The sequence below is a fragment of the Somniosus microcephalus genome, chromosome 1 (genome assembly GCF_052327205.1).
Source record: "Somniosus microcephalus isolate GS21.2 chromosome 1, FLI_Smic_1.0, whole genome shotgun sequence".
Taxonomy (NCBI): Eukaryota; Metazoa; Chordata; class Chondrichthyes; order Squaliformes; family Somniosidae; genus Somniosus; species Somniosus microcephalus.
Window position 1 is genome coordinate 284,966,117 of NC_140987.1, and position 13,954 is coordinate 284,980,070.

Consider the following 13,954-nt stretch of genomic DNA (forward strand, 5'->3'; position numbering starts at 1 on the left):
AGCAACCATGGACAGTTTAAAATACAACACCAGTATTTAAGCTCCTTCCTTAAAGTGGAGGTTAGTCACAGTGGCTCTGACGATAGTTGACCGATGGTGATTCTTTTTGGAAATAAAAATTAATGTATTTGAGATTTACCTAATTTGACACTTATATGAGTTCCAACAATTTCATTTGTGATCCCCTTGAAGCTTGACAAATTCTCTTCAAGGTCACAGGCTGTATGCCACATTACAGTTCTCAACCAATTAGCTGGTGGTTTTGGAGGACGTTCCTAGAAAAAGTAAAATTGGAATTAAATATCATATTAGCAATTTCAATTAAATAATCCTTTGTTGAGAATTAGTTTGGTATGTTTGAATGTCAGCGAAGAATGAAATTGAGAGTTGTAAGACTGATCTGTTCATAGTGCTGCTGAGGTACCGTACTTGCAGTATGTTTTACAACTTTCACTCCTTACTTGAAGGTGGTGACTTATGTTGGATTTGATTCTATGAACCAGACAACCATATGCTATCTTGTCCAAATGGCCATGTGAGCCTATTCAGTGTCAGTAAGCTATTTCGCCCTGGCACAGGGTGGATGTTACAGTTATGTTATATCATACTATTTGAAGCTACATGATTCAAAAATTTGTTTGGGGGAACCTGTTTGGAACATTGCATGGTATTTGAATTAACATCATCAATAGAAATAATATTGATAGGGTTTTTATAGAAGATTCTTCTCCCCCAATGGCCTCACTAAACCTTGTTCTTTATGATCTGGAAACTGTGTCTCTCTATATTCTGTCCTTGCAGAGGTGAGGACGCACAAGATTAACACTGACTCTACTTGGAGTCATTTGCCTACTGGATTTAACATCTACTGCAAAGCCACCAAACCCCCTTCAAAATTGTCAAAAAATTGATTATCTGAGTCTCTTGGATTCAATAAAGTTCTGGTACTTGGCACAGTAAATTTATAAAACTATCTATATCAGAATATTATATATCTATATCAGAATATTATATATCAGCACATGAACAGAAAACAATTGCAGCCTTATCAAAAGCCTAAGGAAAACAAAAGTCATGCTTCAGACACTCCCTGCAAACCAGCATCATCAGCTGTAAAATAAAACAGACAAATCACTCTACTGTGTGACCTGGGCATCAAATCAGGACATGACAAAGGCACAACCTGCCCAGTTGAAACGTGCAAAGTCCTCCTCACCAACATTTGGGGACTGGTGCCAAAGTTGGGAGAGTTGTCCCACAGTCTAGTCAAACAACAGTCTAACAGTCATACTCTCAGAATCATACCTATTAGCCAACATCCTAGATCCCTCCGGCACCATCCCTGGGTATGTCATATCCCACCGGCGGGACAGAGTGACCAGAGCTCGGGGTACAGTGGTATACAATTGGAGGGGAAGCGGCTCAGGGAGTCCTCAACATTGACTTCAGTCCCCACAAAATCTCATGGCTTCAGGTCAAACATGGACAAGCAAACCTCCTTCTGATTACCACCTACCACTCACTCTAATCAGTACTCCTCCATTTGGAGGAAGCACTAAGGGTAACAAGGGCATAGTACATACTCTGGGTGGGGGATTTCAATGTCCAACACCAAACATGTACCTCGGTAGTTCCACCGCTGACCGAACCGGCTGAATCCTGAATGACATAGCTGCCTGACTAGGCTTGCGGTAAGTGGTGAGAGAACTAACAAGAGGGAATAACCTACTTGACCTCATCCTCACAATCTACTCATCGCAAATGCATCTGTCCATGTCAGCAATGGTAGGAGTGACCACCGCCCTGTCCTTGTAGAGACCCAGTCCACATCTTCACACAGACTACATCCTCCATCGTGTCATGAGACACTACCACCATGCTAGGTGGGATAGATTAAGAGTTCTAGCAGCTCAAAACTAGGAATCCATGAGGCGGTGTGTGCCATCCGTAACAAAAGAATTGTATACCACCACAATTTGTAAGCTCATGACCCAGCATATCCCTCACTCTATTACCATCAAGCCAGATGACCAACCATTGTTCAATGAAGAGCATTCTAGGAGCGGCAGCAGGCATACCTGTAAATGAGGTGCCAACCTGGTGAAGCTACAACATAGGACCACATGCATGCTAAACAGAAAAAGCAGCATGTTATAGACAGAGATAAATAATCCCACAACCAACATATCAGATCAAAGCTCTACAACCCTGCCCCATCCAGTCTTGAATGGTGGTAGACAATTAAGCAACTAACAGCAAGAGGAGGCTCCATGAACATCCCAGAAGTGAGGTGAGAGTGACTGTCCTTGACATCAAGGCACCATTTGACCAAATGTGACACCAAGGAGCTCTAGTAAAATTAAGTCAATGGGGATCGAGTGAAAACTCTACATAGCTGGAGTCATACCTGGCACATACCACTGTTCTTCATTGTCACTGGGTCAAAATCATTAAAAGTCTTTACCTAACAGCTTTGTGGGAGTACCTTCACCACATGGATTGCAGCGGTTCAAGAGAAAGGCCCCTCACCACCTTAGCAAGGGCAACTAGGAACTATCTTCCCGGCGATGTCCACATTCCGTAGAATGATTTTTTTAAATGTCAGATTGAGCAAGGTCTGCATGATTCTCGGACATAAGGATGACAAGGCAACTTGCCTGGCACCAGTGGGTGAATGTGACAACACAAGAAGTACTGCACCCAGGACCCGGCTGCAGTGCTGGAAGAGGTTTACTATTCTCAGCAGGGCTGCAATGGTAAGACTCCTAACTCACATCTCTCTTACTCTCTGATTAGCCCTGCACCACATGTAGCCCAAGCACTCTCAAGCCATCCTTCTTACACTTCCCGTCACTCCCTCCAATCACAATAATGCACTTTACTACACCTCCTTCTGCTACTATTTGCACACTCTGCATCTACTACTGTCCTCACAATCACGTTCTTCTCTTCCCTACACCTGTACGATCATTCATGCACCACCTACCCTGACACACACATCCTAAGAAGATTTTACCAGGCCACAAAGGCCTTTTCTTTTTGCAGGAGAATCTATCACACAATATCAGAAAACAGGCGGGGCCAGAAGATGAACCATCCATTCACATTCTGTGCCCATTAGAAGAGGCAGCCATGGAAATTGTGGGTAAGGGACACATCAGGAACATTGCGACTCGGGAAGCTGATGGATACGCTCCGAAGAGTATTTGGCCCGCTTACCCTCTTTTTCTCTTCTTACTGAAATCTCTCCCCCACACACACTGCATGACGAAGTGGTGGTGCTTTGAGCTGCCATCAGTCTCTGCTAACACTTGCCACTAAGAGCTAACCTTTGTCCCTCTCTATGTCCATCAGAAGTACAGGGGCCAGATGTAGCAGAGGAATGGGGAGAACAGCCCTCCTAAGCATACACCATCACTCGACTTTACCCTTGTAGGCACCAGCTCAGGAATAGGAACTCTGTGTAGTTCAGAAAGTCACTTAAAGGGGTCTGCATGAGGGGATTCAGCGCGCACATGTATGTATGAACAGGGGGACAGGACAGCCCAGGATCTAGCTTGCCAAAGGTCATGCTCGCAAACTGGCCCTACTGCAGAGTGTACAAATGCTGCCTTCAAGGGCCCAGTCTATAGAGGAAAATTGATCGCTGTGGATCACCAACTGCTCAATGCATTGGGCTGCCTGCCAGGAAGCCTAGGCACAATGTCAGGAAGTACGGAGGAGTCCAACTCCAATATGTGTGGAGCATTGGCACAGGTCATGAAAACAATGTAGTCAACCACTGAGCATGTGGTCAGCTGTGAGAACACTGCAGCAGGGCCTTCAGTTATGGAGCATGTGCTGACAGTTCTGACAGCTTTAATAGGAGCTCAGACTGCTACTAATTTGGCTCAGGATTCTGACATTTCCCCCGGGTTTCAAAGCATGAAGGAGAGCTTGGATGGGGGGTGCCCAAAGTGTCACATCACTCCTGCACTCTGCTCTTGTGCACAGCAGTGGGAGTGCTGAGGCGCAAACCCACGAAAGTGGCAGTGGCACCGTGGGAGAAGCACCTCCTCTTTCAGGATGACAGGACGCCTGCTCCTCACCAGCCTATCAAACAGTAGGGCCAGAATGTCCTGGCCGCCAACTGGATGCTGCAGTGTGCTGATGGGCCCTCCAAAGCCTGAGCATTATTGAGCTTGCCCATCACGGCTATCTCAACTGGCCTCAGTAGATGATCAGCAGCCTTCCACCTCCCATATGTTAGTCATTAGTGTAACACCTCGTAGAAGCACCAGATTTGGCAAAAGAGATAACATGGCAAGCAATGGGGGTTTGCACTAGGGTGACCTTTAGTTTTGAAACTTGTTTGATCACAATTCTCAAAAGAACCGTTCTGAATCGGTTTGCTGTTGTGCAGATTTTTTGCATTGCTCTTTGTTTGACCATGCCAAGTGATGTCATTCTTATACCCATGCAGGTGAAGAATTTGAACCCATTCATCTGAAGGTTGTAAGCGCTGGACGTAATGGTAAGAGGGAGTGTTGGTGCAGAGGTGGGGAGGAACGATTCAACCGGAACTTTTATCAATGATTCACTGATGTAGAGCTCTGGCCGCTGGCAGGATTGGTGGCCCTTGCTCTTCCCTCTTCGTCCACAGCTTCCTGCTGATCTTCCTGATCCTGCGCCTCCACTTCTTCACCAGATGGCTGCACCCTTTGTAGGACAAAGTCATGGAGCATGCAGCATACCACCATGAATCTGGGGAGTCTCTCAGGGTTGTACTGTAGGACACCTCTAGACCTATGCAGGCAGCAGAATCTCTATATAAGAATGCCAATCGTTTGCTCAATCAGAACTCTGGTCGTGGCGTGACTCTCACTGTAGCGCTCCTCAGCGTCTGTGCTCAGGTTCCTGAGCGCAGTCATGAGCAGTCATAAAGGGCAGCACGGTGGCATAGTGGTTAGCACTGTTGCCTCACAGCGCCAGGGACCCGAGTTCGAATCCGGCCTCGGGCGACTGTCTGTGTGGAGTTTGCACATTCTCCCCGTGTTTGCGTGGGTTTCCTCCGGGTGCTCCGGTTTCCTCCCACAGTCCAAAGATGTGCGGGTTAGGTTGATTGGCTATGATAAATTGACCCTTAGTGTTAGGGGGATTAAATACGTGGGGTTACAGGGATAGGGTGGGATATGTGTTGGTGTAGGGGTTACGGGGATCGGGTGGGATATGTGTCGGTGCAGGCTCGATGGGCCGAAATGGCCTCTATCTGCACTGTGGGGTTTCTGTGAATGAGCCACATGATCAGAGGATATCCCTTGACACCAAGCAGCCAGCTTGATGTTAGGGATTGAGAGCTTGTAAAAGGAATCAAATTTGTAAAAGAATCCATTTTATATTTTGCTCTATAGTTAAAAGCATGAAACTAAAAGCCTGCAAATGTAGCTGACAGTGCAGTGTCTGTACAGAGGCTGGAAGCAGCCTGTTCTTGAGGTTAGGTTGCACGTTGTTTACATTTAGAGACTAACTGATCTGTAACTAACCATAATAATACATTCTATGCTTTACTGGCCTAAACACCAGGGGGTAGAGTTTTTGCTTTGAATGTGCTTGAAAATGCATTGCTTAGATTACACTTCAAGTTTCCACTAAAATTCATTTGCATAATCACAACTGTGAAATCTTCTATGAATCAGAGCAATTGGGCAGTGTAATAGAATGTAATTGTTTCTTTTTTTTCTTTCCATAAAAAAGCATTCTTTGATGCATTTAAGAGTGTTAACCTGGTGCAGTATCAATAATGGGTTTTTCACCAAAAATAGGGTGCCCAGTCCTCCACCTGTGAGTAACATGATTTAAAATCAATGAAATTGACTTATAAAAAAAAACTTTACTGAACCATTTAAGTTTCATTGGTGTACACTAGTCAGTTTCTTACTAAATTAAATATTTTTGAGATGAAATAACTAAAAGCATGCCTACTAGTGCCTGTCTGCCTAAGAAAATGAACACAATTTGAAGAGCCTTCAAATACCAGCACAATCGGCAGAATTTCGCTATTTCAACCTGGGGGGGGGGGGGGCATTGCCAGCTTTGTGGGTGGGGCCTGATTCAGGCAAACTGAATCTTCAAAAGATCGCGGAAAACACGAGCGCAAGTGGTTTTTGGCGTAACTCATTGACACTTAAAATTCCCCAATCGTTTGTGCTGGTTCGGTTGATTCCTCCCAGATTGCACCGATAGCGAAAACTCGACCCCGTCGTCTTCGGGACCATGAAATGTTAGATAGAGGGTCTTGAGTGATAGACGCTTAGAGAGCCCTTCCTGTTGCTGAATATTCCGGAGTATTTGATGGAGCGCACAAGGTGATTTAGGTACAATCAACGATGCCCTGTACCTGTGGGAAACCTGCTATTCTGCTGAAGCCCAGAGATCTTTCAACTTGCTCCATGGGGAAACTGATGAATTCAATGGCCTAGAAATTGGGTATAGCCCCGCTTGAGGCGTTAGAACTGGCAGTGCACAAAGTTTATAGCCAGACGCAACCTATCGCCGCCTGGCGCGATATTGGGTTGCATCGCCCCCAAAGGTGATTGAGGCGCGACTTCAGACGTTGCATGGGACTCCTAAGGCGCCAAACTTCTGGCGCAACCCATTATCGGCGCGGACGGGCGCAGCGCAGGTGCTCTCAATTACCGATAACCACGAGACTTCCAGGCGCCGGCCGGCTCTTAAAGGGGTGGGTCAGTCAGCCTCAGCTTCCACACTCAGCACCTTGTAGGCCTCAGAATCGGCGCAGGCCCTTCTCTGGCACAAAAAACTTGGACCAGATGGAGAAGGTGAGACAGAGAGCAGAGCGCTTCAGCAATGAGGCTCTGGAGCAATTGGTGGCCGCAGTGGAGCGCCGTCGAGATGTTCTGTATCCAGACAATGGCAGGAGGCCGAATCAAAAGGAATACCGCCGAGCTTGGATGGATTTTCTCAGAGGATCAACTCCAGCAGCATGATGACCAGGAGCCCTGTACAGTGCAGGAAGAAATTCAACGACCTCACTCGGGTCGTGAGGGTGAGTGGTGTTTATTCAAACTTCTGAATCCCTCCATCTGCACCCGACTTCATGGCTACAGGTTGTGCGATGCCCCAATGGCCATGTGTGAACAAGCACCCATGGCCCTTTCTGGGCACACACATGCACATTTGACTCAGGGCATCATGTAAGGGCTCTTACACCATGGGGGGCATGAGATGATCACTCAGGGCATCATGTAAGGGCTCTTGCACCATGGGGGGCATGAGATGATCACTCAGGGCATCATGTAACATAACTTCCCCTTCTTTCCCCTGCAGTCCAAGCTGGCGAAGATTCGCAAAGACCAGCTTCGAACCGGTGGAGGACCTCCACAAGTGGTCACTCTCACGGATCTCAAGGAGAGAGTGCACCAGATTCTTGGAGGATGTCTGAGTGGTCCTGTTACCACTGCAGCTGCCGACCCCATTATCGACAGCGATGGTAAAGTTCTCACCTTTTACAGCTGTCTCCTTCCACTTGGTCCCCCTGCCAGCATGCTTTCTCACTGTGGAGCCATGTCAGAGCCTTGCCGCAATCTGGCATGCCTTGCTGCCAACCTGTACTTTTGCTAAAGCCACTCTTCCACCTCCCTGCTTTCAGATGCTGCATCACCAGCTCGGGATCCAGGCCCTGAAGCTGCCAGTGCCAGTGCCTCCGGAGGCGAGGATCAGGAGGAAGCCGGACCATCCATTCCAGCCTCAGGGGAGCCTTCACATCTGCAGACTGGGGATAGTAGTTCCCTGGAGGGGAGGGGGGGGGTGCTCTGATGAGGAGCCAGTTGCCGGAACAAGCGGCCTGCAGCAATGCGAGGGGGGTAGGCAAGTTTGTCCACCGGCTCCCCGGAGGGCAAGGCAGGGAACGATGACTGCTGCACAGAGTGCAGAGGAGGTGCGGAGCCTGGCTGAAATGAGCACCCAGGCCCGGCTCAGGCACACTGAGCTTATGGCTGCAGTGGGGAGGATGCCTCAGTCGATAGAAACACTGGCAACGAGTGTGCTGGACTTTGGGGCAGCAATGGAGAGGACTGTCCAGGGCTTCGGGGCAGCAATGGAGAGGACTGTCCAGGGCTTCGGGGTAGTAATGGAGGGGACTGTCCAGGGCTTCGAGGCCGCTATGGAAAGGACTGTTCAGAGCTTCGGACAATCCCTGGAAAGGTCTGTCCAGGGCTTGTCCGAGGCAGTGGAACGGACTGCTCCGGCCTTGTCTGAAGCAATGGAATGAACTGTCCAGGGCTTCTCCGAAGCACTGGCACCTGCCACACAGGTCCTCACTGCTGCCACGCAGTCACTTGCTGGCCTCGTCCACACCCAGATTGAGGCAACGCGAACTCTCACTGCTGCCACCCTATCTGCATCAGTTAGGATCACCCCGGGCCCTTCCAGTACCACACGAGGCCAGGAATCAGTGGAGCAGTCGATTGTGGCGGATGAGCCGAACCGGTCCCCTCAGAGAGCCAGTGTGTCGTCCGACCATGGTGCAGGTGTCCTCTCTCGGCAGGTGACCATTGCTCATGCCACCGCTGGAACATCTGCAGTGCAGCAGCCACCACCTGCAGTGCACACTGCTTCCAGCCATGCCCAGATCAAGCAGCCAGCCTCTGCACCCTCCAAGCCCAGAGGTCGTCCAGGCCGTCACTCAGGGGCTTCTGCGCTTCCAGACAGTCAGCAGGTGTCCCCCAGCCTTGATGCCGCCACTGGGGTTCAATTACGTAGGAGCAGCAGGGAGGGAAGGGGCCGACCGCGAAAGAGAAGTCGGTCTCCATCAAGGGGCCAGCAGTAGAGGGAGTTGCTGAGACGGTTCTTTCTCCAAATTCAAGGACGCCCTCACCTGTTGTGATGGTTTGTTTAGTTTTGCGGCTTTGCCAGAGAGTTAACTGTTATTTTGTTAGTTATGGTTTCTGTTGACATGACGCTGTTATGCTGGAAGGAAGCATTTTTTGGACAATAAAGAATTTTTTTTATTTACAATGGTACTCGTAACTATTTACAGTCATGCTGGCCTTCATAGGCTTTGTACGATCCGAAGTGCGCAGGACGAATGACACCCATCATTCCGTCAGAGGGGCCAAGAACTGAGTCCTTATGAGCCTCTGACGGATGGCCCTTCCAGTTTCAGGAGCCCTCCCATCTTCCTCCTCCTCGTCCGCATGCTCCTCCTCCTCCTCCTCGTCCACCTGCTCTTCCTCCTCCGCCTCCTCCTCCTCCTCCTCATCCGCCTGCTCTGTTGGACCTTGAGGGTCGGCTGGCATTGGCTGGGTTCTTCGAATGGCCAAGTTGTGGAGCATGCAGCAGACGACGACGATGCGACCCACTTGCTCCGGCGAGTACTGCAGGGCTCCCCCCGAATGGTCTAGACAGCGGAAACGCTGTTTGAGCACACCAATAGTGTGCTCCACGATGTTCCTGGTCGCCTGATGGCTGCTGTTGTAAAGCTCTTCTGCCGGGGTGGCGGGCAAACGGAGTGGGGTCATGAGCCATGGGCAGCGAGGATAGCCCTTGTCACCCAGAAGCCAGCCCCGTGGGTGAGCCGGGCCCTCAAAAAGGTCAGAAACTGAGGTCTGCCACAGGATGAACGCATCGTGGCTGCTCCCAGGGAATTGTGCGTTGACTGCCATGATCATCTGGCGGTGGTCACAGACCAGCTGCACATTGAGGGAGTGGAACCCCTTGCGGTTGCGGAACTCCTCCGGATTCTGTAATGGCGCCCGCAAAGCCACGTGTGTGCAATCAATGGCCCCCTGCACCATGGGGAAGTCCACAATAGCAGCGAAGCCCTGCGCGCGCTCCGCCTGCTTCTCCAGGGTCACAGGGAAGGTGATTAATTGACACCTCCTTCTATAGAGGGCAGCTGTCACTTGCCGGATGCAACAATGCACTGCAAATTGTGTTATATTTGCGATGTCCCCAGTGGCTGACTGAAAGGATCCGCTTGCGTAAAAGTTCAGGGCAACAGTCACTTTGACGGCAACCGACAGAGAGGTCCTGCACCATAGATGTGGCTGCAGATCCTCAGCAAGCAGGTGGCACAGCTCAGTCACAACCTCCTTACCGAATCTGAGCCTTCGCAGACACTGCTCCTCTGACATGGTAAGGTAGGGCACCTGCTGCCTGAAAACCCTCGCAGCGTATCATCGGATTGGGCGACCTCCATTGCCCCTCCTCCTTCTGGCCAATCCCGGCCCTCTCTCCCGCCTTCTCTGTGCCCCTTCCAAGTGTCCGGCCATGAGGACGTTCCCCTCCAAAGCAGCTCTCATTGCTATGCCAGATGGGCAACACGCAGTAATATCTAGCACTCCAACTGCTCCGGACAGGGCTGCAGGTCCCAAGTCTTCGAAGGCTAAATCCGAAAAATGGTGTGCAACAGTAGTTCACGAACTCTCTCCAACAACGATCAGAATGAACAGGCCAAGTGGCTGCAGCTTTTATACTAGAGCTGTCCCCTTTAAATAGCGCCCCCCTGACTCCGAGAAGGGCCTGGGAATGTTCCATCGAACTGTCACTAATTGCGCCAGGCGGAAAGGTTCCGGGCGCCACCGAATATCCGGTCAGGGGCGCCAAAAAGGCGTTGCACACCAAAATGACGTCATGAACTGCCTGCGCACGCTAAGAGTTAGCGCAGGCGCTAAATGGATACTCAATATGGGAGGTGTCGCTATCTTCATTGCGCCCGCCCGAACATTGGGTAACACCCCAATTCTTGGGCTCTTTAGGCGCTAATCGCTGGCGCAAACAACTGAATTTCTAGGCCAATGTGTTTAGCCAGGAGTACATCTGTCACCTGCCTGATGCAGCAATGGACTGCAAATTTTCTGATGTTGCTAATGGCATCTGTTGCAGTCTGGAATGACCCTGAAGCATAGAAATTCTAAGCCACAGTCACCTTCAGAGCCACAGGCAAAGATGGCTGTGACCGAGTCACGGACTGGAGTTGGCGCTGCAACAGGTGACATAGCGCTGTTACAGTCTCCCTGGTGAAGTAGAGCTGCCAGACACACTGCTCCTCAGTTAAGTGCACGTAGGTGATCTGTTCCTGTACACACTCATCATGTGCCCTCCCCTCCTTCACCCTCTTCTCCCAGCAGCTGCAGGACATTGCACTCTGCCTTGTTGCTCTTCCTCCTCCTCATCCTCCAGCCCCAATGGTAGACTGAGCAGCACACCCATAATGGCAGTTTTTGCAGGTGCCCCTGCGCAGTGAGCGTTCTGCCGCTCCAAAAAGTCACTGTGCAAATTTTTGTGAACTCAGAGCAGCCAACATAGCCAAGAAAATGGCAAAAGCCAACTAGCAGTCTAGAAAGATTAACCAGAAACATACCTGGATGCAGCTAAGGATCCCTTTAAATAACAAGCATTGCTGTCTCAGAATGACAGCATTATACATATTATCGGGAAGCATGCATTACTTTCTGATGTAGTTGCATATTATTTTTATATTACATGAATAATAGCTCTTTCCTGTGTCGGTGTGCCATAGGGTTGATGTATGCTATAATGGTCCTGAATTCGCGCTCGGCGGTATAGTTAAGGAGTACGCTGCCAACAGCTGAACGAAATCCGCGCCTACCTCATGCGAACCCCTGCCTTCGAGAAGTTGCATTCAGACGCTGCAGAGTTGTGTGCAGCTTAGTGTTGTACGGCACTACCACCGTGCTAAATGGGATAGATTCAGAACAGATCTCGCAGCTCAAAACTGGCCATCCAGGAGGCGCTGTGGGCCATCAGCAGCAGCAGAATTGTATTCCACCACAATCTGTAACCTCATGGCCCGGCATATCCCTCACTCTATCATTACCGTCAAACCAGGGGACCAACCCTGGTTCAATAAGGAGTGTAGAAGAGCATGCCAGGAGCAGCGCCAGGTGTACCTAAAAATGAGGTGCCAACCTGGGGAAGCTGCAACACAAGACTACATGCATGCTAAAAAGAGGAAGCAGCATGCTATAGACAGGGCTAAGCGATCCCACAATCAACGGATCAGATCAAAGCTCTGCAGTCCTGCCACATCCAGTCGTGAATGGTGGTGGACCATTAAACAACTAACAGGAGGAGGAGGCTCCATGAATATCCCCATCCTTCATGATGGTGGAGCCCAGCACGTGAGTGCAAAAGACAAGGCTGAAGCGTTTGCAACCATCTTCAGCCAGAAGTGCCGAGTGGATGATCCATATCGGCCTACTCCCGCGCTCCCCACCATCACAGAAGCCAGTCTTCAGCCAATTCGATATCAAGAAATGGCTGAACGCACTAGATACATCAAAGGCTGTGGGCCCTGACAACATCCCGGCTATCGTGCTGAAGACTTGTGCTCCAGAACTAGCCACGCCTCTAGCCTTGCTATTCCAGTACAGCTACAACAGTGGCATCTATCCGACAATGTGGAATACTGCCCAGGTATGTCCTGTCCACAAAAAGCAGGACAAATCCAATCCGGCCAATTACCGTCCCATCAGTCTACTCTCAATCATCAGCAAAGTGATGGAAGGTGACATCGACAGTGCTATCAAGCGGCACTTACTCACCAATAACCTGCTCACTGATGCCCAATTTGGGTTCCGGCAAGACCACTCGGCTCCTGACCTCATTACAGCCTTGTGTCCAAACATGGACAAAGGAGCTGAATTTCAGAGGTGAGGTGAGAGTGACTGCCCTTGACATCAAGGCAGCATTTGATCAAGTGTGGCATCAAGGAGCCTTAGTAAAACTGAAGTCAATGAGAATCAAGGGGAAAACGCTCCAATGGCTGGAGTCATACCTAGCACAAAGGAAGATGGTTGTGGTGGTTGAAGGTCAATCATCACAGGCCCAGGACATCACTGCAGGAGTTCCTCAAGGCAGTGTACTAGGCCCAACCATCTTCAGTTGCTTCATCAATGACCTTCCCTCCAACATAAGGTCAGAAATGGGGATGTTCGCTGATGACTGCACAGTATTCAGCGCCATTCACAACTCCTCAGATAATGAAGCAGTCCATACCTGTTGTGTCTGTGTATAATAAGACACAGACTGCAGGAGAACGGTACAACAGGTGTTTACTCAACGTGGCTCACACTGGAACTGATCTGTACAGATTACTACTCAGTGCTATATACAGGTGTGGTCACTGCCGGTACTGCAGTATACATGAGCTGTAAAAGATAGTTCCCCCCTTAAAGGTATATACATTACAATACCCGCATGCAATAAGACCTGGATGATGTTTAGGCTTGGGTTGATAAGTGGCAGGTAACAGTCGTGCCACAGAAGTGCCAAGCAATGACTATCTCCAACAAGCAAGAGTCTAACCACCTCCCCATGACATTCAACAGCATTACCATCGCTGAATCCCCCACCATCAACATCCTGGGGGTCACCATTGACCAGAAACTTAACTGGAACAGCCACATAAATACTGTGGCAACAAGAGCAGGTCAGAGGCTAGGTATTCTGCAGCGAGTGTCTCACCTCCTGACTCCCCAAAGCCTTTCCACCATCTACAAGGCACAAGTAAGTAGTGTGATGGAATACTCTCCACTTGCCTGGATGAGTGCAACTCCAACAACACTCAAGAAGCTCGACACCATCCAGGACAAAGCAGCCTGTTTGATTGGCACCCCATCCACCACCTTAAACATTCACTCCCTCCACCACCAGCGTACTATGGCTGCTGTGTGTACATCTGCAAGATGCACTGCAGCAACTTGTCAAGGCTTCTTCAGCAGCACCTCCCAAACTCGCGACCTCTTCCACCTAGAAGGACAAGGGCAGCAGACGCATGGGAACACCACCACCTCCAAGTTCCCCTCCAAGTCACACACCATCCTGACTTAGAAGTTTATCGCCGATCCTTCATCTTCACTGGGTCAAAATCCTGGAAATCCCTACCTAACAGCGCTGTGGGAGTATCTTCACCACATGGACTGCAGCGGTT

The 13,954-nt window shown here is 49.7% G+C and overlaps 1 protein-coding gene across 3 annotated transcripts in view; it reads right to left on the bottom strand.

Moving 5' to 3' along the window:
* The window catches only part of dnah6 (dynein, axonemal, heavy chain 6), a 1,317,984-nt gene that overhangs the window by 252,270 nt on the left and 1,051,760 nt on the right, over positions 1–13,954 (bottom strand). For all 3 annotated transcript variants that reach the window (XM_085993638.1, XM_085993630.1, XM_085993647.1), the window contains one exon: positions 140–275. In XM_085993638.1, the coding sequence (XP_085849764.1) occupies positions 140–275 (136 nt within the window). The remainder of the gene's footprint in view (positions 1–139; positions 276–13,954) is intronic.